Source organism: Megascapheus bottae, chromosome X (assembly GCF_031878675.1).
Source record: "Megascapheus bottae isolate mThoBot1 chromosome X, mThoBot2.hap1, whole genome shotgun sequence".
In the NCBI taxonomy this organism is placed as follows: Eukaryota; Metazoa; Chordata; class Mammalia; order Rodentia; family Geomyidae; genus Megascapheus; species Megascapheus bottae.
Window position 1 is genome coordinate 40960032 of NC_143547.1, and position 27542 is coordinate 40987573.

The 27542-nt window shown below is 38.6% G+C and overlaps 1 protein-coding gene across 1 annotated transcript in view; it reads left to right on the forward strand.

The window, feature by feature from the left end:
* Tex11 (testis expressed 11) overlaps window positions 1-27542 on the forward strand; it is a 243360-nt gene that overhangs the window by 139941 nt on the left and 75877 nt on the right. The window contains exons 17-19 of the mRNA XM_090327103.1: window positions 12587-12711; window positions 19968-20053; window positions 21259-21315. Of these exons, the coding sequence (XP_090183229.1) occupies window positions 12587-12711; window positions 19968-20053; window positions 21259-21315 (268 nt within the window). The remainder of the gene's footprint in view (window positions 1-12586; window positions 12712-19967; window positions 20054-21258; window positions 21316-27542) is intronic.

Here is a 27542-nt window from a genome sequence, read left to right on the forward strand (position 1 = left end):
TCCTTAAAGGCAAACTCTTATTGACAGCATGTAGTCTTTTATATTCCATTTGTTCACTTTAGGTGTTTTTATTGTAGAATTTAAACCATTTACATATAAGGTAAAAATGGATATGTTAACTCTTTGGGGTTTTTTTTTCAGATCTTTTACTCCTTTTCTCCTCTCTTCCTGTCTTCCATGGTGATTAGGTGATATTCTGTACTCATATGTTTTGACTACTTTTAATCATGGTTGGTTTGGTTTTTTTTTTAGGTCATGGGTCTACTTTTAATCTTTTGCATATTAATTATATAGTTTGTCTTTTGTCTACCATGGGACTTAGTTTAAACATGTTATCCTTAAAACCGGCTATTTAAACAATGTTTAATTAGTATATATTTGCTGTACAAAGGAAGTTTCATTGTGACATACATGCATCAAACTCACCTCCTCCACCACTCCACCTCCTACCCTCTTCCTTATAATAATTCAAACAGGTGTCATTTTTCTATTTTCTTTCTTTTTTTCTCTTTTTTTGGTCAGTTGTGGGCTTGAACTCATATCCTTGGTGCTGTCCCTGAGCTCTCTTACTCAAGGCTAGCTCTCTACCACTTTGAGTCACAACTCCACTTCTACTTTTTGGTGGTTAATTGGAGATAAGAGTTTCTGTGAGCATAGTATGGGAGCTCACTCCTGTCATTCTACCTACTCAGGAGGTAGAATCTGAGGATCAAGGTTCAAAGCCAGCCTGGGCACAGAAGGATCTGAGCCTCTTATCTCCAGTTAACCTTTAGAAAACAGGAAGTGGAGCTTGGCTCAAGGGTAGGATGGTAGGCTTGTGCTGAAGACCTCAGGGACATCGCCCAGGCCCAGGGGTAGGGCGCTAGCCTTGAGCTGAAGAGCTCAGAGACAGCACCCAGGCCAAGTTTAAGCCCCATGACCCACAAAAAAAGAAAAAGAAAGAGTTTCTTGGGGACTTTTGTGACCAGGCTTGCTTTGAACCACAATTTTTAGATCTCAGGCTACTGAGTAGCTCGGCTTACAGGCATGGGCCACCAGCACCTGGCCTTCATCATTATATTTCCTTACATGTTTATATAGAACACTTTGACATATTCACCCTCTCCATTGGTCCTTCCCTCTCTCATTGTTCCTCACTCCTCCCATCCCCAACGGAGCCTATAAAAACTATGTTAATAGCCAGGTGCTGGTGGCTTACACCTGTAATCCTAGCTACTCAGGGGGCTGAGATCTGAGGATTGCCTTTCAAAGCCAGCCCAGATAGGAAAGTCCCTAAGACTTATCTCCAATTTAAACTGCCAGAAAACCAGAAGCAGTTCTGTGGCTCAATGTGGTAGAGCACTAGTATTGAGCTGAAGAGCTCAGGGACAGCGCCAAGCCCCACTACCAACCACAAAAAAAAAAAAAAACAACTTTGTTAAGCTGGTCATATAAAAAGACAACTTTTGGAAGTGGCCTTGTGACTCAAGGGGTAGGGAGGTAGCCTTGAGCTGAAGAGCTCAGGGACAGCCCAGACCCTGAGTTCAAGTCCCACGACCTACCAAAAAAAAAAGACAACTTTCTTCTTATGTATACCTTTTCATGTTTTACTTTTTTGTGTCAGTACAAGGGCTTGGACCCAGGGTTCAGCTGCTGTCCTGTAACCTTTTCACTCAAGGCTGGTGCTCTGCTATTTGCATCACAACTCCACTTTGGGCTTTTGTCTTTTACCATTTATCCTTAGATCTCAGCCTCATGAGTAGCTAAGATTATAGATATGAGCCACCTATAGACACATGGGCTGTTTGGTTTTTGATATGGGGCCTTGATAACCTTGCTGGAGCTAGCCTTGAACTAAAAATCTGCTTTATCTCAACCACCCAAGTAGCTGGAATTACAAGCATATTACCACTATGCCTGATTGAATTTTATCCTTTCATACAATTTCCTGTTACTAATCAGCATCTTTTCCCTTCAGCTTGAAGAATTCCCTTTATTATTTCTGGTATAATAGGCTTGATAATGGTGATGGTGATTACATATTTGGGAGATTTTATTGGCCCTTCATTTCTGAAGCAAAGCTTAACTAGATAAAAGATTCCTGGTTGGCAGATATTTTTTCCAATATTACTTCCCAGGCTGTACTATTTCTGCTGACAAGTATGCTGCTAAACTATAAGTATCAACTTGTATGTGCTGTTACTTCTTCTACATGGGTATTTATATCTTTCCCTGTATTTATTGAAGGTTTTTTTTTTGTGGGTCATGAAACTTGAACTGGGCCTGGGCACTGTCCCTGAGCTCTACACCTCAAAGCTATCTTTTTTTTTTTTTTTGCCAGCCCTGGGCTTGAGCTCAGGGCCTGAGCACTGTCCTTGGACTTTCTCAAGGCTAGAGCTCTACCACTTGAGCCTCAGCACCACTTCCGGCTTTTTTCTATGTATGTGGTACCGAGGAATCGAACCCGGGTCTTCATGCATGCTAGGCAAGCACTTTAACCACTAGGCCAAACTCCCGGCCCCTCAAAGCTATCTTTAGATCTCAGCCTCCTAATTAGCTAGTATTATAGGCATGAACCACCACATGAACCACTGTGTGTGGCTCGATTTGTTGAGTTTTCTGCTATGAAATCTTTACATACATTTTGTCTATATATCTGTGTTCTTACTGCTACCGCTTGAACATTTGCTTTTTTGATTTTTTTTAATAATGTATTCTTTTTTTTATTTTTTTTACCTTAAGAACAACAATCATTAATTACATGGCTTATGTTTACATCATATTTTAAATGACAAGTTTAACAAACAAGTGTTCAAGGAGGGAATCTCTAATTACAATCTCTGGGACTTAGTATTTAGAACTTAATTAAAATTAGGCTAAAGATTTGTATGTCATACGAACATATCAATTTATGAAATAAAACATTATGTCTATAGAGCCATAGGTTTTTATGTCTATATAGTTATGTTTATATTTCCATTACCATGTCCATAGCTTTGGGTATGCAGTTATTGAGTCCTCGCTCTTGTACTCTTTGGATAAGAGCCGCATATTAAGGATACCATGCGCCTTTTGTTCCTTAAGTCTTGACTTGTCTCACTCAACATGATTCGCTCTAGATTCATCCACTTCCCTGCGAATGCCATTATTTTATCTTGTCTGTTGGCTATGTAGAATTCCATTGTGTATATATACCACATTTTCTGTATCCATTCATCTGCTGTAGGGCATCTGGATTGTTTCCATCGCCTGGCTATTGTGAATAGTGCAGAGATGAACATAGCTGAGCAGGTGTCTTTATAATATCCTGGGTCATTAGACTTCTTTGCTGCATCTGCCAGTTCCTGGTGCTCTCTCTGGTAGATTCTGACTGATTTTTCCAAGGTTGCGATTCTCTGTTCCCGCTCTTGTGTTTTATCTTCCGTTTCTGATGTTCTATTCTCCATCTCCGTCAATCTGCTGCTTAATACCTCCAGTTTTGCTTGAAGTGTGGACACTGAGCTGATCATGTGTGCTCTGAGGGTATTAATCTTTTCTTCCATTTCTCTTTTGAATTCGAGGAGCTCTTTGGTGATTTCCTGCTTATGTTCCTGGAATAGTTTTTGGAGTTCTGTTTTAATCTCTTTAGTCATGTTCAGAATCATCTCCTTGAATAGGGTCATGTTTCGTGTCTCTTCAGGTGTCATTTCTTGGGATGGTGACATCTCTTTCGTCCCTTCTCTCTTGTTACCTTTTGGGCTTTGCGTGGGACTTTGATTATTTATGTATGTCGTAATTCATCTTTGAGCTCCCCTCGGCATCTAGAACTGTTGTTGTAGTTCGCTCTGTGGTCAGTAGGTAGCGGTCTTTACTTGGATTGGGACCGGTGGTTCTGGGAATATGTGAATACCTGTGGTTCTTGGCCAGATTGATTCCTCTGCTGACTAGGTCAGAATTTGCAGTTTTTGCAGGTGTTCGGTCAGTTCCCAGAGGCTGTGTGCTGCTGCACGACTAGCTCTCAGCTCGACCAGTGGCCTCACAGTGGGCCGTGGGATGGATCTGCGAGTTTCAGTCTCAGAGTGCTGGGTGGATGGTTGGTTTTCCTGTGCTGCTTCTAGGGGCAGGCTCCCGGCCAAGGGTCTGGGGTTTGGGAGTTTCCAGGGGCTCTCAGCAGGACCAGCAGGTGTCCTCTCTGTTCCCAGGGGCGGGGCCCAGCTGAGGACGTGGGCTCCAAGGGCGGAGCCACACCTTTCTGATTCTCAGAAGGCAAGCGTGGCTACTGGTTGGCCCTTCAGTTCCCTGCTGCTTTGTCAGAGTCTGTGACTGTGGGGGGCCCCTCGGTGCTGTCTTGCTCAGGATTCCCAGCTGGAGGGTGCCCGGCTCAAGACTTGGGTGGGACAGATGCTGGCTCCTGTTTTCCCTCACATCCCACCCACTGTTGTAAGGCAGGGTCTCAGCGCCTCCCACTGTCCAGACCCAGTGGCCTGGAAGAGGAACCTGGTGGGCGGGTGGGAGCTGGGGCACCTCCGCCTCCCTTGGTGGGGTGCTGGGTCTTAGCGTAGCCCGCCTGTAAGTCTCCAGTCAGAGGCCTGGGCAGGAGGCTGTTGAGGGAAGGGACAGGATTCTAAATTCCTTGCCCCCCTGCTCCTGCCGGTCTTTCTTGGGCGGGGTGGAGGTGTCTGAGTTAAGTTCTATTGCTTGGCACCAGCTCTGCTTTCCCGATGGGTTTGGGGGCCTGCTGCGTTCTTCTGTGGGTGCTGCACGGTGTTGGAGAATCCTTCACTCCCCTCGGATCTCAGCCCCTGCCTGTGGTCCTTGTCTGGGTTCCACTGCTTGCTGTTCTGGTTCCGCGTCTGGGTTCCGCTGCTTCTGCGGCTCGCTGGCCCGGTCCTATGCTGGTTTCTGTGGCAGTCGGGGCTGACCAGTCGGGCGACCTCTGCCGCCACTTTTCGCGGCTTGGAGCTAGCGGCGAGAGGTGGGGGAGGGGTCCTCGCTTTCCAAATTCTTTGAGAAAGTTGGATGTAAGCTTTATCTGGATTTCTTTTCTGGTTTGAGTCCTTCTCCGTTGCTTCTTAAGTTTGTTGTTGTGGATTTCTTAAGATAATTGACTCGTGGGACTCCCTGGTTCTCTCTTTTTGTGGGAGAGAGCTAGGCAGCGTCCCTATTGTCTCGGCGCCATCTTCCGCTCCCCAGTTTACTGTTTTTATGTTTTATTTTGTTGGTGGCGGTCATGGGACTCTGGGCCTGGGTGTTGTCCCTGAGCTCCGTAAGTCCCATAAGCTTTCTTCATTTTTTTTTCTTCTCTCACTTCTGACTATGTATTGCCAGTACCCTGTCTTTGAGTTTACAGGTTCTTTTATATGACCCATTGTTCTTTATTGCCATTGTTCTTTATTGAATTTTCCAGTTCTAGAATTTCTGGATTTTTGTTGTTGTTGTTCTTGTGTGATTGTTTTTGTTTTGTTTTGAGACAAGGTCTCACCTTATGGCACAGGTTGGCATCAAACTAAAATTCTCTTGCTTTTGTACCTGAGTGCTATTGCTGGAATTATAAATATGAGCCAACACATCCAACTTGGTATTTTGATGTGTTTGTACTTTGTTTGTTGGTCAGTCATGGGACTTGAACTCTAGACCTGGGCACTGTCCCTGAGCGCTTCAGCTCGGCTCAAGGCTATCGCTCTTCCACTTGAGCCACAGCACCACTTCTGGTTTTCTAGTGGTTAATTGGAGATAAAAGACTCACAGACTTTAGTGCCCAAGCTGGCTTTGAACTGCAATCCTCATCTCAGCATCCTGGCTAATTAGGATTATAGGCATGAGCCACAGCACCAAGCTTTGTTTGTATTTTTTTCCCGTACTACTGGAGATTGAACTCTGGATCTCTATGTTGACAAGCACTCTACGATAAGGTATATCTCAAGGCTACTATATATTTTTTTAAAAATATAATTTCAATTTCTATTAAATTTCTTGTTTTGTTGTTTTACTACTTCTCCAATTTTTGTTAAATTACTGTCTTTTTGAAGTTCCCTGTGCCTCCTTAAAAATGTTATTTGAAATTCTTTGAAAGACAGTTTACAGATCTCCACTTCTTTCTTTTATTTGTTTTAGATAGGATAGTCTCCTGTTACCCAGGCTACCCACAAATTCCTAGGCTCGAGGTCTCCTCATACGTCAGGCTGGGAATATAACCCTATGCCATTGCAGCCTGGTAAAAATTGTAATTATTTTCTTTTTAATTTTATTGTTATTATAAAAGTGATGTACAGGGGCCAGGAGTTTGGCCTAGTGATAGAGTGCTTGCCTAGCATGCAAGAAGACCTGGGTTCGATTCCTCTGTACCACATACATAGAAAAAAAATCCAGAAGTGGTGCTTTGGCTCAAGTGGTAGAGCTCTAGCCTTGAGAAAGCCCGAGCACAGTGCTCAGGCCCTGAACCCAAGCCCAGGATTAGCAAAAAACAGTGATGTACAGAAGGGTTACAGTTATCTAAGTCAGATTTTAAAAAGTACATTTCTTTTGGGGCAGTTTTACTTCTTCACTTATTCTCTCCTACTTTTTCCATCCTGTCCACACTCACAAATTGTATAGTTCATTTTCAACATAGTCTCTAATGAGTACCACTGGTGCATTTGTTCACTCTTTGTCCCTCCATTTCTGTGCCCCCATACCCTGCCCAAAGGATGATAAATGAATAAGCAACGCAAAAAGAACAGAAAACAAAAAGAGCAAAAAAGAAAGAAAAATATATATATATATTTCCATTTCCTGGAGTTCATTTTGATAACTATAATTTTATATGACCAGAGGCACATAGGCATTCCCTTACAAATATCCTCCTTTGGTCTCACTGTGTGTGAATGTTTAGAGCCCTGTATAATTTCTCATGTCCGAGGGTATTTTGGATCTAGCTTCTATATAGTCTCTCTGAACATGGCTTGCCTCACTTAACATAACTTGTTTTATGTGCATCTGTTTTCTTGCAAGTAACATATTATTGTTTGTTTTTTAAAGAACAAAACCTTATTTCCATGTCCCAAATATTATTTTTCTAATGATGGTGTAAAATCACATTTTGTATAGGTTCCACACTTTTTAGATCCACTCATCTACTGTAGGGCACCTGTGCTGTTTCCATAACTTGGCTATTGTGACTTGTGTAACAATGAACATGGATATGCAAGTATCTTTACAGTATCTTGGCTTGTAATGTTCTGGGCAAATGCTCAGGAGTGGTATGGCTGGATCACAGGAAAGATCTGTGTTTAGGGTTTTTGTTTTTTGTTTTTTTGTTTGTTTGTTTGTTTTCCAGTCAGTCATAAGGCTTGAACCCCCTGGGCCTGAGCACTGTCCCTGAGCTCTTCAGCTCAAGACTAGTGCTCTACCACAGCACCACTTGTAACTTTCTGGTGCCTAATTGGAGATAAAAGTCTCGGGGTCTTTCCTACCCAGGCTGGCTTTGACCAGTGCCCAGCTTCCTGGCATGTTTTGGAGATCATGTTTTCCATGTAGTTAGCCATTTGTTCCAGCATTATTTAAGAAAGTGGTCTTTCTCTATTATTTTGCCTTTGCATCTTTATCAAAGGCACTTGCCATCTCTGGCTGAAGTTCTTTCTGAGCTCTTATTTTGTTCCATGTGTTTATTATCTGTTTTTATACCATTCCCATACTGTCTTGATTAGTAGCTATGTAATTAACATGGAATCATGAAGTGTTCATTCTCCAACCTTGTTTAACTATGTCAAGTCCTAATTTAGAATCTGTGATCTAATTTTGTACAAGTAACATTTCCTTGGGATTAGGTTGAACCTACATATCAGTTCCAGAAAAGCTTCCAGCTCATGAGTAATTTTTGTATCTCCATTTATTTATGTCTTTCTTAATTCAGTTAAATGATATATTCTATTTTAAAGTGGGCATCTTAAAATGGGTATCTTTTGTTAGATTTGATCCTTATGAATGCTCTTCTAAATGACATTACAAAGAAATTAAATTGTTGCTTGTTGCTAATTTGTAGTACAAGTGATTTTTTTATTGCTCTGTGTTGTACAACTTTGTTAATCGTCTGAGTTCATTCCAATAGCTTTCTTATGAATTGCATCTGCTTTTTTCCATATACATTCATATTGTCTGAATAAAGGCAACCTTTACTAACTCTTTTCCAGTCTGGGTGCAGTTTTCTCTTACCTTGTTGTACCTTTTAGATTGTCCTGTAGTGCACTGAATAAAATTGGCCAAATCCTTGTCTTTTTCCTGATTTCAAGAAAATGTATTCATGTTATTGATAGATTTTTCAAATAATTATTAGGTCAGAGGAAATTCCCTTTTATATCTTGTTTCTTGGAAGTTGTTATAAGGAATGGATTATAAATTTGGTCATTTTCTCCATTTAATAAAATGATTTAAAATTTTTCAAGGTTTGCTTATATAACCAGTTACATTGAGTTTTTAATTATTAGCTCACTGCTGTATTTCTGAGAAAATCTCACTTGGTTATAGTGTATTCTTTTGGGGTAATTTAATTTGCCATGCTTGAGTAGAAGATTTGTACCTATGTTCATGAGTGATATTGGTCTATAGTTTTCATTTCTTAGAATTTTTTAATTTGCTACCCAAGCAATGATGACAGAATTAGTTTGAATATATCCTTCCCAATTTTCTGGGACAGATTGTGTAACCTGGTATTATTTTCTTCCTTAAATATTTGGTAGAGATTAAACCAGTAAAGCTAAGTCTGGAGTTTTAAATCAATCTTTAATCAATGTAAGGTTACTTAGATTGTTATTTCTTAATTTAGTTTATTTTAAAATGTACTTTACTTAAGCTATTGAGATTATTGACCATATATTATTAGCAGTTTAACACCTGTAAAATCTCTATTGATGTTGCCTTCTTTTGTGATATTTATTTATTTATTTATTTATTTATTTATTTCCAGTTTTGGGGCTTAAACTCAGGGCATAGGCACTGTCCTTAGACACTTTTTGCTCAGGGCTAACACTCTACCACTTGAGCCACAGAGCCACGTCCAGCATTTTCTGTGTATGTGGTACCGAGGTATCAAACCCAGAGTTTTGTGTATGCTGGGCAAGCACACTACCACTAGGCCACTCTCCTGGTCCAATATTTATATTTTGACTTTTCTCTTTTATTCTTTTCTGGGGGATGCTATACTAAAATTTGAACTTGGGGCCTTTCACTTGCTAGGCAGATGCCAAGTAGGCACTGGCTACTTCAACCACTATTCCAGCACTTCTATTTTATTCTTTTTTTTCCTTTATTTTATTGCCCGGGTTATATTCATCAGGTGGTAGGTGCATTACTTCTTGAACATTGATACCCCTTCTCATATTTTTGTCCCCCTATCCCTCCCCCCACACTTTTATTTGATTCTTGGTCAGTGTAACAAGAGCTTGAGCGATTTAATGATTTTTCTTGAAGAGCCAAGCTTTTGGTTGCACTAATTTTCTCCATCTTTCAGGTTTCCATTTCTTTTATTTACATTCTAATCTTTATCATATCTATCATCCTGCTTATTTTGAGTTTCTTTTTTTTCAGTTTCCAAAGTTGGCAGGTAAGGTCTTTAAATTTACAACCTTTTCGTGGTCTTATATAGACAATCCATAAAATTTGACTTCTGTTTCCTTTTTGAACACTTAGATTATTTAAAAATGGGTTTTTATTAGCATATATTATTTGCACAAAAATTTTATTCTGATATTTCCATACATTCATGGATCATATTATACCCCTTTCCTCTTTCTTATACCCCTTCCACTCTTCTTTTTCTCTTCCAGTTTTACATCCTTGATAGTCCCCCTTTTACTGTATTGAGGCTGAGTTTCAGTAATTCTTGGCCCAGGTTGGACTCAGATTATGATCCTTTCATCTCTGCCTGCTGAGTAGCTTGGGTTATTGATGTGAGACATCCCACCTGACTAGTCGTAGTTGTCTGTGTGTATATTCAGTTTCTTCACACCACTTGTTGAGAGGCTCTCTTTTCTCTCACGTATGTGGGCTCATTTCTGGATTTTTTGTAGTGTTCCATTGTTCTCCATGTCTAGTTTTCTGCCTGTTTTCATGTTTATGTTACTTTGGCTCTGTGGTTTCAAATAAATTATATCTTTGACATCATTCTGCTCAAGACTTATTTACTCAGGGACTTTAATGCTTCCATAAGAATTTCAGGATATTTTTTCCCTATTTCTGTGAAGAATGTCATTGGAATTTTGCATCTGATCAGGGGGCTTGAACTCAGGTCCTGGACACTGTCGAGCTCTTTAGCTCAAGGATAGTACTCTACTACTTTGAGCCATATAACCACTTCCATTTTTTCTGGTGGTTAGTTAGGGATAAGAGTCTCATGAACTTCCTTGCCCAAGTTGGCTTTGAATCTTCATCCTCAGATCTCAGCCTCCTGAGTAGCTAGGATTACAGACATCAGACACCAGAGCCTGGGTCATTTTAACAATATTTTTTTTGCCAATTTCTGAACATGATTGGCTTTTGATCTTCTAGTGACTTCCACAGTTTCTTCACTACTTCTATATTTTTGTTGTAGCATTTTTAAATATGTTTGGCTAGATTTGTGCCTAGGTATATCCATCCATTGTGAATGATAATCACATGGTCATATGGACTTTGTTTTCAGAGGATGCATATGAAGTATGCTACTTATTTTCTGAATTTCCTGAAAATGTTTTATTGACTTTAAATATAATTCCATTGTAGCAAAAAAATCACATTTATGCTTGAATCCTATTAAATTTATTGAGTTATGTTTTATGGGCCAGAATGTTGCCTTTCTTGGCAAAAATTCTATATTCGGTAGAAACATATATATTTTTCTGATGTTAGGTTGAGTGTTTTATAAATGTTAATTAGGTTAAATTGATAAATATTTCTATATGTGTTGTATTCTTGCTGATTTTCTACCAATTCATTACAGAGAAAATACTTAAATCCTTGAGTATAAAGATGAATTTGCTTACTTCTCTTTGAATTTCTATGTTTTACTTGTATTATTAAATTTTATCATTAGGTAGATAAACATTTTGGTTTATGTCCTCATAATGAATTGATTCCTTTAATCTTGAAAGTACCTTCTATTATTGGTGATTGTTCTGTCCTCAAAAATCTATTACATATGGCATTAATATAGCTATTCCAGCCTTACTTTAATGGTTTATTAACATATATATTATCTTATCCCTTACTTATTTTGTGGGTCATGGGGCTTGTCAGCGTGGGCTCTGTCCCTGAGCTCTTCAGTTCAAGGCTACCACCCTATCCTTGAGCCAAGCCCCACTTCCCATTTTCTAGAGGTTGATTGGAGATAAGAGTCTCAGGTTCTTTTGTGCCTGGGCTGGCTTTGTTTGAACTTTGATCCTCAGATCTCAGCCTCCTGAGTAGCTAGGATTACAGGCATGAGCCACTGCGCCCAGCACATTATCCCTTACTTTTAACTTGTTTATTTTGAAAGTAGCATAAAAAATATATTATTTCGTTTCTAATTTAAGCCAGAGATCTACTTTTCCTTTGGTTCATTTACTTATATTTAATATGATTGTTAACATGATTAGATTTAAATTTAGCAGTGTTTTTCTTCAATTTATATCTTTTGTTCTTTGTTGCCAATTTAATTTTTTCTGATTTTTTTATTAAATTCTACATATGTAGCTTAGCAGTAGAGTACATTCCTCAGACATGTGAAGTCGTAGGTTCAATCCTCAGCACAATAAAAGGAAAGAAAATGGAAGGAAGGAAGGGAAGGAGAGGAAGAAGGAAAGAAAGAAAGGAAGGAAGAAGGAAGGAAGGAAGAAAGAAAGAAAGAAAGAAAGAAAGAAAGAACGAAAGAAAGAAAGGAACTGAATTCTCTTGAACAAATTGAACTTTCGTGATTATCTCCTTTTGGCTTGCTATATATAACTTTGTTATTTATTTCTTACTTAATGTTAGTATACATACTTGACATAATCATCTACCTTTAAGACACAATGGAATACAATACAGCAATTCCCTTTTAAACTTCGCTGTTTTTTGTTTTTGTTTTTGTTTTTGTTTTTTGCCAGTCCTGGGCTTGAGCTCAGGGCCTGAGCACTGTCCTTGGACTTTCTCAAGGCTAGAGCTCTACCACTTGAGCCTCAGCACCACTTCCAGCTTTTTTTCTATGCATGTGGTACCAAGGAATCGAACCCCGGTCTTCGTGCATGCCAGGCAAGCACTCTACCACTAGGCCAAACTCCCGGCCCATAAACTTTGTTGTTTTTAAATTCCATTTTATGGATGTGCCAAAATGTATTCATCCCACCTAATACAAATGGAATTTACATTCCAATTTTGATATTTTACTCTTTTAAGCAATGCCAGATGAACACTCTGTGTGTATTTGTTTACTTTTGCAAATATACTCATAGAATAAGTTCACAGATGCATGATCGCACAGTTACATTTTTCTGATAATCAAATCTGTTTTCATGGTTTACTAACTCATGTGACTATAAATTTTAATCACTAATCTAAAGATAGTAATGGTCTTAAGTGAATTTAGAATTCATTACAATATAATTAAGTATAGATGAGTTTAATATTTGAAATGAATATGATTGTTTTCTTGTTTTTTCAGCTTTGCAGGCAATTGCTGCTTTAGCATCAGTACTAAAACAGGAAGAAGAGAGAAATAATGACCTGATTCTAAATGGAATTTCACCTACTTCACTCATAAATTTAGCTGCCCAGTTTGCTCTTGCGGTAATTCACCTGCATCACTCTGCTACATTTTTCTTCTTGTTTGAAAGACAGTTAATAGAATGGCCCCAGGAGAGCCTTTTCTTCACTTTTCAGTTTTGTCAGATTTTATGCTTAGCTTGGTTACAGAATTGCTTTATTTCTCTTAATATTTTCATAATGTAGACTGAAATAAATGAAGCAAAGTAAAGTAACAAAGGTTGGAAGCTTGACTCAAGTATAGAGTATCTACCTAGCACATGTGAGGCCCTGAGATTAAACCCAAGTCCCTCCAAAGTCAGCTAACAGATATGTGCTTAAAAGAAAAAAAGGAAAAATGCAAGTACAAGGCCCTGAGTTCGGTCCTCAGCTCTGGAAAAAAAACTATAAAAATTAACTGAGACTATAACTGAAAACTTGGTTCATAAATTATGAAATTTTCTCTTATTTCAACTTTAATTTCTGATTGAAACTAAACTTTAGTTTCTATATGAAAACAATCTTTCTGCTCAGAATCACAGTTCCATAATTCTTCCACTAGATATTCTCTGCCTCTGTATCAAATACAAACTAACAAATTTAAAAAGATATTTCTTTTTTTGGCAGTCCTTGGACTTGAACTCAGGGCCTGGGCACTGTCCTCGAGCTCTACCACTTGAGCCACAATACCCTGTGGTTTTTTCTGTGTATGTGATAAAAAGGAATCAAATCCAGGCTTTTATACATGCTAGGCAAGCACTCTATCACTAGACCACAATCCTGGCCCAATCCTTTGGGTTCTTACCAGAGAAAGAGAGGGCTGGGAGTTTAACCTAGTGGTAGAGTGCTTACCTAGCATGCATGAAGACCTGTGTTCGAGTCCTCTGTACCACATACATAGAAAAAAAGCCAGAAATGGTGCTGTGGCTCAAGTAGTTGAGCTCTAGCCTTGAGAAAGCCCAAGGGCAGTGCCCAGGCCCTGAATTCAAGCCCCAGACTGGCAAAAAAACCCTGTTTCTTCCTTCTTAAACTGCACAAGCATATGCTCTATCTGTATCTGGTAAATATTTTTTCTCTTCAGACATTATTTTCCTTTGAGACAGTGCATATATATATATATATATATATATATATATATATATATGTCTCCAAGGCTGGCCTCATGATCATCTTACCTCAGCCTCCTGAGAGCCAGGATTACTAGTATACTCTGCCATGTCTGGCTGCTTCCTTCAGAAACTCTGTTACCATACTAACCTAACAGTATTTAGCAACTATGTTAAGCAAGAAATTGGTCTAGGTGTTACAAATACAGTCCTCAAGGACCTCAGAAATCACTTTGAACAGTCAAGCAGTATATAAGATAAGACAATGTACAGAATAAAGGCAAGATAACTAATGTACATATTAAAAATTATTGACATTCAGAGGAAGTAGAGATGTCTGACAATCAGAATTGATTTGGGAATTCTCCACAGTAAAAGAAGTCATTCAGTTGAGCTTTTAAAAGGGTAGAATTTAGATACATAAGAATTTATTTTATGTGATGGGATGGTATTAAAATGGCGTAGAAAAACGAATGTTATTTCTTTGACAGATACTGTATTTGGTTAGAATTGTAGCAGGTTAATTTTCTATCATTCCATCATTTGTGTCTAATGTAATTTTCTATCATTTGTGCCTAATAGTTCGATTTATTATGTTAAGATAAAGAATAATTGATTACAAGGGCAGATTGTATAATATTATACACATACACACATGCACACGCATACACACACATATATATTTCCCAGTCATGGGGTTTGAACTCAGGGCCTGGGACTGTCCCTGAGCTTCATTTGCTCAAGAGAAGCACTTGACCACTTGAGCCACACCGCCACTTCCAGCGATTTCTGTTCATGTGGCACTGAGGGAGGAATGGAACCTGGGGCTTCATGCATGCTAGGCAAGCACTGTACCCCTAAACAACATTTCTAGCCCCTGTATAATATATTTTATTTATTTATTTTAATTTTTGAAAGGGGTAATATACTGCTGGTTGAACTTAGGACCTCAGACATTACTAAGCAGTCACTCTACCACTTAAGCCACACCCCCAAACCTTTTGCTTTAACTTATTTTTCAAATAGGATTTTAAACTGTTACATAGGCCAGCCTCAGCAAAAATCCTTTTCTTCTACCACCTGAGTGCATGGGATTACAGGTATGACACCACCACATCTAGCTTAGTTTTTGAGATAGGGTCCCGCTAACTATTTCCTGGTATGACCTCGACCCATGATCCTCCTATCTCCACCTCCCAAGTAGCTGGGATTACAGATGAGCACCACCAGTAAGACAGCTTTGGTGGTAATCTGTATGAAAGCGGTTCTTGGTTGTCTAACATAGTGTCACATGCCTATGATACCTAAACTACATAGGCTGAGGAGGAAAATTTGAATTCAAAGTCAGCCTGGGATAGATAAGGACTTGTGTTAAAAGTAAAAAAAATACTAGCTGGGCATAGTTGCACACATCTCTAATCCTACTCAGGAGGCTGAGATACAAGGATCAAGGTTTAAAGCCAGCTTGGGCACAAAAAGTCTGTGAGACTCTTATCTCCAATCATCCATCAGAAAACTGGAGGTGGTGCTGTGGCTCAAGTGGTAGAGTGCTAGCCTTGAGCTGAAGAACTTAACGACAGCGCTCAGTCCCTGATATCAAGCCCCATGATCAACTAAATAATAATTACAACAACAACATTAATGATAAAAATGAAGTACCAAACAAAATACAAAAAAGTCATTTTGAAAAAATAACTTTGGTTATGACTGAGGAAGTGAAGAGGAAGAAATTGGAGGCAGAACAGAAAGGGAAATAGTAATAATAATCCACTTTTAAAATGGAAGAGGCTAGGCATGATAGTAAGAATGGGATATTAAGGGCCAGGAGTTTGGCCTAATGGTAGATTGCTTGCCTAGCATGCACGAAGACCCGAGTTCCAATCCTCATTTCCATATACATAGAAAAAAGTCAGAAGTTGTGCTGAGGCTCAAGTGGTAGAACTCTAGCCTTGAGAAAGACCAAGGACAGTGCTCAGGCCCTGAGCTCAAGCCCAGGACTGACACCAAAAAAAATAAGAATGGGATATTAAGCAGATAACACATTGCTTTCTCTTCTTTCAAAATAATCTTCCTCATTTTTTAATCTTTTTATAAATTTATCCCGTTTGCCAGAGGCTGGTGGATTATATTGTATTCCTAGCTACTCAGGATCTGAGATCTGAGAATTTAAGTTCAAAGCCAGTCCTGTCAGGGATCTCAATGAGACTCTTACCTCCAATAAACTACATAGAAAAATGCAGTAATGACATTCAAATGCTAGACTACTGGCCTTGAGCAAAAGAAGCTCAGGTATGGCACTTAGGCCCTGAATTCAAGCCCTAAGAATGGTACACAAAAGATGTAGCCCCCCCCACATCCCTACAAAAGACAATTAAATAAACCTGTATTGTAGAAGCGATATACAGAGGGCTTACAGTAACATAAGTCAGGTACATTTCTTTTTGAACAGTGCATCTCTTCTCTCATTTTTTCCGAGTTTTCACCACCCTGCCTCCCCCAAGTCTTATTGTTTATTTTCAACATAGTATCTAGTGAGTGTCACTGCTGAATTAGTTCACCCATGTTTCAGCATTTCTGGGCTTCCCCTCCCCAGCTCAGACAAACTTACATATAAGACAAAAGGGACAGAATTTAAAAAAAAAAAATCAAATGGGGAAAATCTGAAAAAAAAATTAAAAACTCACAGAAAATAAAATTAAAGACAAGAACAACAACATCTCGTTCCCATTTCTTGGAGTTCATTTTGATTGAAATTAGGAAGAAAACTTCACAGAGTTCTACTACCAATATTTCAGTCTACACCCACCAGGAATCACATCATGTTTGTTGTGCCATTTTGGGGGCTTCAACTCAGGACCTAGGCAACTGCCCTTGGACTTTGCCACAGCACCATTTAAGGAATTGAACCTGGGTCTTCATGCATGCTAGGCAAGCACTCTACCACTAGGCCAAACTCCCAGCCCCACATTTTCTGTTTTGTAAATCTAGTCACTCAACGAAGAACACACTAGTGTCCATCACCTCTTGCCTTCTATCTCTCACACTATCAACTTCTTGATCTTTTTGCCTCACTTCCATAACATATAAATATTATCTCACTAAAGCTACAAATCTTTTTTGACCCACTCTCACCTGCTACTGTCCATTGTTTTTCCTTGGTGAACTCCTCTAAAGTCCTCTCTATACTTAACTAACTCCTTTCCGCCCTATCTCCTGTTACACTTCTAACACAAAGCTGCTTTTGTCAAGGTACTAGTGACCTCTGCATTGTAAATTGCATTGGTTAAATGTCAATTCTCACTGTATTTTACCTGTCAGCAGTAGTCTATACAGTTGACCATTCTTCCATCTTTGAAACACAATTGCCTTGTATTCTTGTTTCCCTACCTCATGGATCATATACCCTTTAATTCTCTTTTGTTGTTTCTTCTTTTCTCCCAAACTGCTGACCTTGGAAGAGGAGATGTTTATTGTGTTTAAGAAGAGAGGATTAGGTATAAACTAATCATCCAGGAAAGTAGAAAAGAGAACTAGGGAAATGGGATATGCATTAGGGTTCATTGATGACATTTTAAAATAAATAGTTATATAATTTTTTCCAGCCATATTCTGTAGCATGGATGCAAGCACAAATATCAGTATAAAGTTGGACTTAACCAGATATGGATTTTGTCTAGGGCAAGAAAATCCAGAAACCAATCCATCATTAATCCTTAGGGAATTTAAGGGGAGAGTGGGGGTCTATATTATGAGGACAAGACTCAGTAAAATCTTGGTAATATCCATAGCTTAAAAGGCTTTTGGAAGCTGAGCACTGGTGGCTCGTGCCTGTATTCCTAGCTACTCAGGAGACTGAGATCTGAGTACTGTTGTTCAAAGCTAGCGCAAGTGTGAAAGGCCATGAGATTTTTTTTTGCCAGTCCTGGTCTTGAGCTTAGGGCCTGAGCAATGTCCTTGGACTTTCTCAAGGCTAGAACTCTACCACTTGAGCCTCAGCACCACTTTTGGCTTTTTCTATATATGTGGTATCAAGGAATCGAACCCGGGTCTTCGTGCATGCTAGGCAAGCACTTTAACCACTAGGCAAAACTCCAGGCCCAGTCCATGAGATTTTTATCTCCAATTTAGTACTCAGAAAAGCCTGGAATTGATGATGTGGCTCAAGTGGCAGAGTGCTAGCCTTGAGCAGAAACTCAGGGACAGTGCCTAGGCCCTGAGTTCAAGCACCAGGACCAGCAAAAAAAAAAAAAAGGCCTTTGGAGCCAGGTGCCAGTGGCTCACACTAGTAAGCCTAGATATTGAAGAGGCTGAAATCTCAGGATCATGGTCTGAATCCAGCCATGGCAGACAAGACTCTTTTTTCTTTTTAACTTATTTTTATTTTATTCTAAGAGTGATGTGCAGAGGGGTTATAGTTACGTAAGTAAGGTAATGAGTATATTTCTTTTCTAACATTGTTATCCTTTCCCTCATTTTCTTTCAATTCTTCCTCCCACTGACCCCCTCCCCCTCAAGTTGTAAAGTTCATTTTCAACATAGTGTCTTGCCAGTGTCACTGTTGCATTGGTTCACACTTTGTCCTTTGTCTCACCATTTTCTTAATCCCCTTCCTTCTCCAAATCAAATAAACATATGTACAAGACACAAAGTACCAAAATCCAGAACAGTGACAACAGGGGATGAACTAAAGGAGAAGAAGAAGAACAACAACAACAAAAACAAAGAAGAAAGAAATAACTTCACATAGTACATTAAATAACAAAGACAGGGCCAGGAGTTTGGCCTAGTGGTTGAGTGCTTGTCTAGATGCACAAAGACCAGGGTTTGATTCCTCAGTACCACATACATAGGAAAAAGCCAGAAGTGCTGAGGCTCAAGTGATAGAGCTCTAGCCTTGAGAAATCCCAAGGATAATGCTCAAGCCCTGAGCTCAAGCCCCAGAACTGGCACAAAACAAATAAACAAATAAATAAATAACAAAGATAAAAATACTTCTTGGTTTTATATCTTGGAGTTCATTTCAATTGGCATCATTTTATATGGTGATACGTACATAGCTGTTGAGCTATTGGAACCCCTTGCTAGGACTATCCTAGACATATACTAATTATTACAAATGAGGGAAACCATGGAGCCTATGTATCTTTGCGTCTGGCATACTTCACTTAATATGATTTTTTCCATTTAATCACTCAAAAATCTGAAGTGGTGCTGTGGCTCTAAGTGTTAGAACACTAGCCTTGAGCAAAATAGTTTAGGGACAGTGCCCAAGCCTTGAATTCAAGCCTAATGACTGACAAAAAATGTCTTTTAGGATCAGAGTAATACAGCATGTTGGTAGGAAAGATCAGAGACAATGGTCACAAAGTAGAATAGGTGAAATGGAGAGCTGGGTGGGAGACTAGGGTGAGACAGCTAAGGCAGGTGTAGCACAGACTTAAGGAAGCACTCATTCACTGCTTGCTGGCAAGCACTATTTCTTGAGCCATATTCCAAACCTTTTGTGCTTTAGATTGTTTTTTCAAATAAGGTGTCTGCTTTTCATTTGAGGCCAGCATTAAACCTCAATCTTCCTAGCTCACTTATAGTTGCATTCCACATCTGTGCCAGCATAGCGAGCATTGTTTGTTGACAGGGTATCAATAACCTTTTGTCCTGGTTGGCATCCAACCCAGGTCCTAATCTAATTTCAACCTCAGACTCCTAATCTGAGCCTCCTAAGTAACTGTGTGCATCAATGATTTGTATCTTCATTTTACCATTCTCTGGTAGCTCTTTTTCTTGAACTGAGGGCCTGAGCACTGTCTTTGAGCTTTCTCAAGGCTAGTACCCTACCACTTGAGCCACAGCACCACTTCTGGCTTTTTCTGTGTATGTGGTACGGAGGAATAGAGTGCAGGTCTTTGTGCATGCTAGGCAAGCACTCTACCATTAGGCCAAACTCCCAGCCCCATCCCTGGTAGCTTTTTTCAGAGTATAAAATGAGAGTTTGGAGCCATGGCCCAGGTGGTAGAGTACCAGCCTATGAGCAGAAAGCATCAAATACAGAGTTGGAGTCCTGGTTACTGACAAAAAAAGAAGTATAAAATGAATATGTTCATATTTGTATATAATTCTGAATGGGCAGGAATATGGACACCTGTTGCATGTATCACTTTAAAATGTAATTAAACTTACTGTATCTGTTCCTTGTAGAATGGACAGCGAGTTGTGGCAGGAAAAGCTTTGGAATATTTAGCTCATCATTCAGAAGATCCAAAACAAGCACTTTCATCTTTAAAGTAAGGAAATCACATTCTGTGGAAGTAAAAGGATTTCCATCTACTCATCTTGATGTTGTATAAGTTTTGCCAAATAATTCTATAAATCTCAATATCTACAAAAACTGTTAACCCAGATGCAAAGTAAAACAAAGTAAGAAAGTAATTGACTTCCCCCCACTTTTGTTTCTAGAAAGAACAATTTTTTTTCTGAAAGCAATTTGTGACTGTATAGATATATGGAGTACATACAGTTAGTTGTGAAGGAGAAGAGAGTGAAGTCAGTATGTGATAGTGTGATAGCTATTGTAGTTTTGACTGAACAAATGTCAAATGGGAAGCAAGGCTTCTAGGGTGATGTTCCTGTGGCTACAACTATATGCTACAGGCCACACTTACAAAGTGAAATTGAGTAACTGAAATAAAATTGTCAGAAGGATTTGAGATAGTTGCACTGAAGAAATAGCGAAAAATCATTCAGGACAGATGGTATTCCTTAAAGAACATTTTCAGATGTGAAACTACCAATTGCTTTATTATGTGAGCTTATCATTCTGATTTCCCCTCAAAGAATAGGGATCCTAAATTGTGTAATACTGAAAGACTATTTCCAGTTTCCCTATAAAAGAAAAACGTAAGACATGTATATTCTCTGACATTCTGATGGTGATTGGGGCTGATAATATGAGTGATGTAACACCAATATTGTGTTTAACAAAGCATATTTTTGTTTCAAAATTATTAAATTGCATTTAAAAATCGCAAAATTGGTGTGTTGTCATTGTAAGTATTTTACAGTATAGAGGTCTATAAACAAAACACTGGGCACTGGTAGCTCATGCCTATAATGTCAGCTACTCATGAGGCTGAAAACTAAGGATCAAGGTTTGTAACCAACCAGGACAGGAAAGTCCAAGAGTCTCTTATCTGCAATGAACAGCCCCAAATCTGGAAGTACAGCTGTGGCTCAAGTGGCTGAGTACAAGCCTTGAAAATAAAACGCTCAAGGATAATGCCCAGTTCTGAGTTCAAGCCTCAGAACCGGCATCACACGTGAACACACACACACACACACACACACACACACGCACGCACGCACATGACAAGATTACTTTTCTCCTTATCTTTTCTCAGTTCTTTCAAGGTAATCAAGATGAGTAACTTGGTATAAATTTTCCCATATGTTTATTCCTAAGAATTCCTTTCTATATCATTTTATTATACAGGTGTCTGTTTCGTCTTGTTCTTCCAAAGGTTTCTCAAATGCCAGAATCTGAAAATAAGTAAGTTATTTCAACAGAAATGATGTATTCACAAATGGAAAAAAGTATAGTAACTTTTAGTAGAAACTTTATATTGAGAGATTTATTGTGCAGGGAATAACATTAATATAGTCTGTGTACCTTGGCTTGACTATTTATTATATTGCAACTTTGAGCACGTTTTTAAATGTTTCTTGGCTTCTGTTTCTCCAATCTGTATAATGGACATAATAATATTATATGCCTTATGGAATTGCTGTGATTACTCACTGATACAGTAATACATGTAAAAGGCAAAAGATTGATGAGATCTGAGAGAAAAGAGAGTGCAAGTAAATACACATGAGTGCTAGACAACTTTTAAGTCTTCAATAATGTTTATATCTGAATCTGATTACCAGATTCTGAATATTCCTTTTTTAACAATAAACAAAGAGACACAGTCCCTCAGAGCATATAACCTGAATGGTTTGTTGATTCTGATTTTCTTTCAGCTTAGTTAGGGCTACTGAAATATGTTTCAGTTCATGGTTTCTGTGATATAAAAGATACCAAGAACTTTACAAATCATGGAAGATTTGGTCAACAGTTTTAATGCACAAGAATCTACTACTTCCTCATAACTTGAAAGAAATGATTCAAATTTTGGATTAATAGTAATGTTCCGAGAATTTCTGAGTCAGTTCTGCAGTCTCTGCTTGGACATAAGCTCTGTAACAGTATATCTCTATTGATTTTTGCTTTATTTTATTTTTTTTATTGTAATTAGTAAAAGGGTTACATGATATTTGCCAGATAGAAGGTGCATTAATTCACATACATTGATACCCTTTCACATGTCTTGGTACCCGTATCCCTCCCCCCCCACACCCCCCACCCGTCTTGGTTTTCCCCCCTTCCCTATCAAATTTCAAATATCCAAATACAAATAAATTCAATATATCAGATAACAAAGTGAGATACTATACCAATATGAGATAACCAAGGGACAGCAAAGGAGATGAGAGACAACATAGTTCATTAAGGACAACAATCATTCATTATATGGCTTTTGTTTCAGTATCCTGGAGGTCCTTTCAATTAGCTTCACATTATATGTCCTTATGTATCAAGATTTTGCTCTATTGCAAATCTCTGCTAGTAGAGCCCAAGGTTTCTACTGATTATGACGAATGGGGGAAACCATTGAGCCTAAGTTCCTTTGAGTCTGGCTTACTTCACTTAATATGATTTTTTCTAAGTCTTTCCATTTTGTAACAAATGGGGCGATGTCATTCTTTCTGACAGCAGCATAGAATTCCATTGTGTACAAATACCACAACTTGTTGATCCACTCATCAACTGAGGGACATCTAGGTTGGTTCCATATCTTTGCTATGGTGAATAGTGCTGCAATGAACATTGTTGTGCTAGTGGGTTTAGTATGTCCTTGTTTCTGGGTCGTTGGGTAAATGCCAAGTAGTGGAATTGCTGGGTCATAGGGGAGTTCTATGTTTAGCCTTTTGAGGCACTGCCACACTGCTTTCCATAGTGGTTGAACGAGTTTGCACTCCCACCAACAGTGTAGTAGTGATCCCTCCTGGCCACATCCCCTCCAGCATCTGTTGTCATTCGTTTTCCTGATCCTGGCCATTCTAGCTGGAGTGAGGTGGAATCTTAGAGTTGTTTTGATTTGCATTTCTTTTATGACCAGAGATGTTGAGCATTTCTTCATGTGTCTATAGGCCATTTTTGTTTCTTCTTCGGCTTGTAGTGTTTCAACTTAATTTGGGCAAAATATATATGACTGAGATAAAACTGGGTTTAAAACTCACCTTACTATAATACACAATCTACCCCCAGAGTATCTGGTTTTTACAGGTTCTATGAACTGATTAAAAGGTAACTCAAGTTTGACCTAGTGGTAGAGTGCTTGTCTAGCATGTATGAAGACCTGGGTTTGATTCCTTGGTACCACATTCATAGAAAAGCTGGAAATGGTGCTGTTGCTCAAGTGGTAGAGCACTAACCTTGAGAAAAGCACAAGGGCAGTGCTCAGGCCCTGAGTTCAGTCCCCAGGACTGGCAAAAAAGGGGGGGGGGATTCAAACTACAAAGAAATGATAACACATGTGGAAATTTGTATAATGACCCAAATATTTGATATTATGAAGTTAACAATATGGTTTTTTAATGATACCTTACCTCTTCAACATGCATCCTTGAAATACATAGGAATGTGAGGGAGAAATTCTTATTTGAATTAATGACAAAGTGTTCAAGGAGGGAATCTATTTACAATCACCGGGACATAGTATTTAGAACTTAATCACAATTAGGCTAAGGGTTTGTATGTCATAGAAACACATTAATTTATGAAATAAAACATTATGTCTATAGAGTCATAGGTTTTTATGTCTATATAGTTATGTTTATATTTCCATTACCATGTCCATAGCTAGGCGTACATTTTTATAGTCATATATTTAACTTTCTTGGGTAAATAACAAGGAGTACAATTTCTGTATGATGTGATAAGACTATTTTTAGCCTTAGAAGAAAACCCCAAACTATTTTCCAAAGTGGCTGTGTCATTTTACATTCCCATCAGCAATGAATAAGAATTCTTGTTGCTATATATTCTTACCAGTACTTTGGGTTTTCAAAATTTTGGATTTAGGCCTATTGTATCTCATTTTCTTTGGCATTTTCCTGATGACATATGACATAGAGCATCTTTTCATATGCTTAGATGCCATTTGTATATCTTCTTTAGTGAAGTTTCAGTTTAAATTTTTGACTCAGACATTTTCCAAGGACTTTAGGCACTTTGTGTCCAATTAACTTCTTTTTATACATAGCTATCCTCTGGTCTTTGTTGTTGTTGGTGGTGGTGGTGGTGGTGGTCATGGGGCTTGAAGTCTTGGCCTGGGCATTGTACCTGAGCTTTTCAGTTCAAAGTTACAGCCCTACCCCTTGAGTAACAGTGCCACTTCCGGTTTTCTGGGAGTTAATGGGAGATAAGAGTCTCACAGACTTTAGTGCCCGGGGTGGCTTTGAACGGAGATCCTCAGATCTCAGCTTCCTGAGTAGCTAGGGTTACACACATGAGCCATCCTGCCCGGCTTTCTTGTTTTCACAGTACTAGAGATTGAACTTTGGGTCTTCTTCACAGTAGACAAGTGTTATACCACTGAGCTACATTCACAGCTTCACTCAGTCTCTTTTGAGGTGTTGATGTAATAATAGATTTTCCTTACTATATAGCTCATGCCTTACTTTCAGCTATTATATCTCCTTCCAAATACTGAACTGTGCCTGTCCAAAGACTTGAACTGTGGGCCTGGATGCAGTCCCTGATTTTTTGTGTTCAAAGCTACTGTTCTGCCACTTGAGGCAAACCTCCCACTCCTGGGTTTTTTTTTTTTAGTTTATTAGAGATAAAATCTCTCAGACTTTCCTGCCTGGGCTGGCTTTGATTTGTAATCCTCACATCTCAGCCTCAAGAAAACTTGGTTCAGTCTTTTTGCTGTTAGACATTGCAAAGAGCAATACTAGCCTAGAAAATGCATGCTCTCCATTCAACTATTTATATTGGGTACTGTTATATAGAAGCACAAGTAGGCCCTTTTTTTTTCTTTTTTGCTTGCTGGTCCTGGGCTTGAACTCAGTGCCCTAGTGCTGTCCCTGAACTTCTCTTCAATGCTAGCACTCAACCACTTGAACCACAGCACCATTTCCAGCTTTTTCAGAGTAGTTTATTGGAGATGAGAGTCTTGTGGACTTTCCTACCTTGACTGGCTTCAAGCCTCAATCCTCAGATTTTGACCCCCTGAATAGCTAGCATTACAGTTGGCTACCACTGGTGCCCAGCAAGATTTGCATTGTTAATTGGTTCTCTATTTGTGGAATGATGACATACAGACTGCATCTATTTCTATTAGATTTTTTTTAATTTGAGTAAAGGTTTGTTAAGTATTCTCTCATAATGTTTCATTTGTATTTGTTATGATATCTTCTTTCTTGTTCCTAATTTTATTTCTCTTCTCATTTTGTTCAAGTTTTCATTTATCTAATCTTTGTAATTTTTAGTCTGTAATTCATTGATTTGTGTTCTAATTTTTACTATTTCTTTCTATTTGTTTTGACTTTGGTTTCTTTTTGATTTTTCTAAGAGCTTGTAAGGCATCATTAAAGTATCGATTTGAGAGAGCTCTATTTTGCTGATGTAGGCACTCATGGCTCTAAACTTTCTTCTTAGGAGGACTTTTGCTGTGTCCCAAAGATTCTGGTAGGTTGTGTTCTCATTTCCATTGGATTTTAGAAACATTTGGATTTCCTCTGTTATCTCTTTGATGACCCCTCTTTATTTAGCAGTGTGTTGTTCAGTCTTTGTGAGCTTGAGTATTTTCTGTGGCTTCTGAAGTCCACCCTATACGTTAGTCTTAATACACCATTGAGTATTGACTGGGTTGATGTACTGCGCTCCCTCTTAATTGGGAGTTGGTATATTAAATTTACCAATTTAAATTTTAATATGAGTTTTACAGAGAGTAAGATGTTTGTTAACAGTGTTAATACAGCCAATCCTATTACATTTCAGGGGCCTATGGTATTTGTTTGCTGCTGTTGGGAAGTTAAGAGGATATGAATACTAGGAAGAGTGGTTAGAAATTAGCTGTTGACAGAAGAGCCATTGGGAGTAGAAATACAACATTTAGGAGATGAGGGAAAAATGAGTGGACTATGGTGAAAGCAGGTACTTCATACCTGTTTTACGTGGGGGAGCATCAGAGAGTTATAGAGGGCCAGCAAAGAATAATAATAACATTTGTTAAGAGGGTGTTAGAATAAGCAACCAGGAAAAGAAAGAAAGAAAAAATAGAGGGAAAAGAGAAAAGAATCAAAATAAAAACAAAACTGCTTACTTTTCTTATGAATGATTAGGCCAGGCGCTGATAGCTTATGCCAGTAATCCTAGCTACTCAGGAGCCTGAGATCTGAGGTCTGTGGTTTGAAGCCAGCCCAAACAGGAAATCCAATAAGACTCTTATCTGCAATTAACCACCAAAAAAGCCAAAAGTAGAGTAGTCAGCTCTCTTTTAAGTATGAAGAAAAAACAAGAGTGGCTCTCAGCAAACTACTTTCTTGACGCTCCTGGGATATTCTACTGTTTCACTTTGTATTTTTATGTTTTTATACTGAGGATTTCTATTGGTATATTCTCAAGGTCAACAGTATCCAGTCTACCTATCACATGTATTATCAAGTTTATTAAAGTGTTTTGCAGCTCTGTTCTTCTTAGAATTTCCTTCATTTTGATTACACTACTCATCCATTTTTGTATGTTGTCTACTTGATCCATTATAGCCCTTAACCATATTAACCATAAATGTTTCCAACATTCTAGCCATGCCCACTTCTAATGCTTGCTGTGTCTTCAACTTGTGTGTTTTGGCTGATTAGTATGTCTTTAAGTTTTTTTTTGATAGCCAAACACAGCACATAAAGAAACTGACTGCTATTAACAGTCCTTCAGTAGTGTGGTGTTGAATTTGTGAGAAAGGAAATAATCTTATGATCCTATCAATTATGAGCTTGTGTCTCTTAAGTGAACATCTCTAGTGCTTCTCAGAATATTTCCTTTCCTCTTTCTTTTTACTGTTATTGTAAAGATGATGTACAGAGGGGTTACAATTAAATAAGTCAGGTAAAGAGTATTTTCTTTATGAACAGTATATCAACTCTTCCCTCATTTTCTCCCAGTTTTTCCCTCTGCCACAGGTTGTATAGATCTTTTTCAACACAGTGTCTAGTAAGTATCACAGATGCATTTATTCATACTTTGTCCCACCTTTTCTGTGCTCTCACTTACCCTCCCTAAAGCACATAGACTTACATATAAGACAGAAGGTACAGAAACAAAGCAGTGATGAAGATGGGGAAAATCACAAAAACCAAAAGCAGAACAACAAAAAGCCTCTTGTTTCCAGTTATTTGAGTTCATTTCATTTAGCATCATTTTACATGGTCATATGCATATAGCTATTGAAGCTTTGTGATCCTCTCCTAAGAATATACTCCTTTGGTCTCACTGTATGAATGTGTAAAGACCTGTATTATTTATCGTGTCCAGGTGTATTTTTGTGTCCTTTACCATCAAGTGTAGATTTATTCGCACATTCTAGTTATAAAAAAATGAGGGAAACCATGCAACCTGTGCTTCTTTGGTCTGGCTTACTCCACTTAATACATTTTTTCCCAAATCTC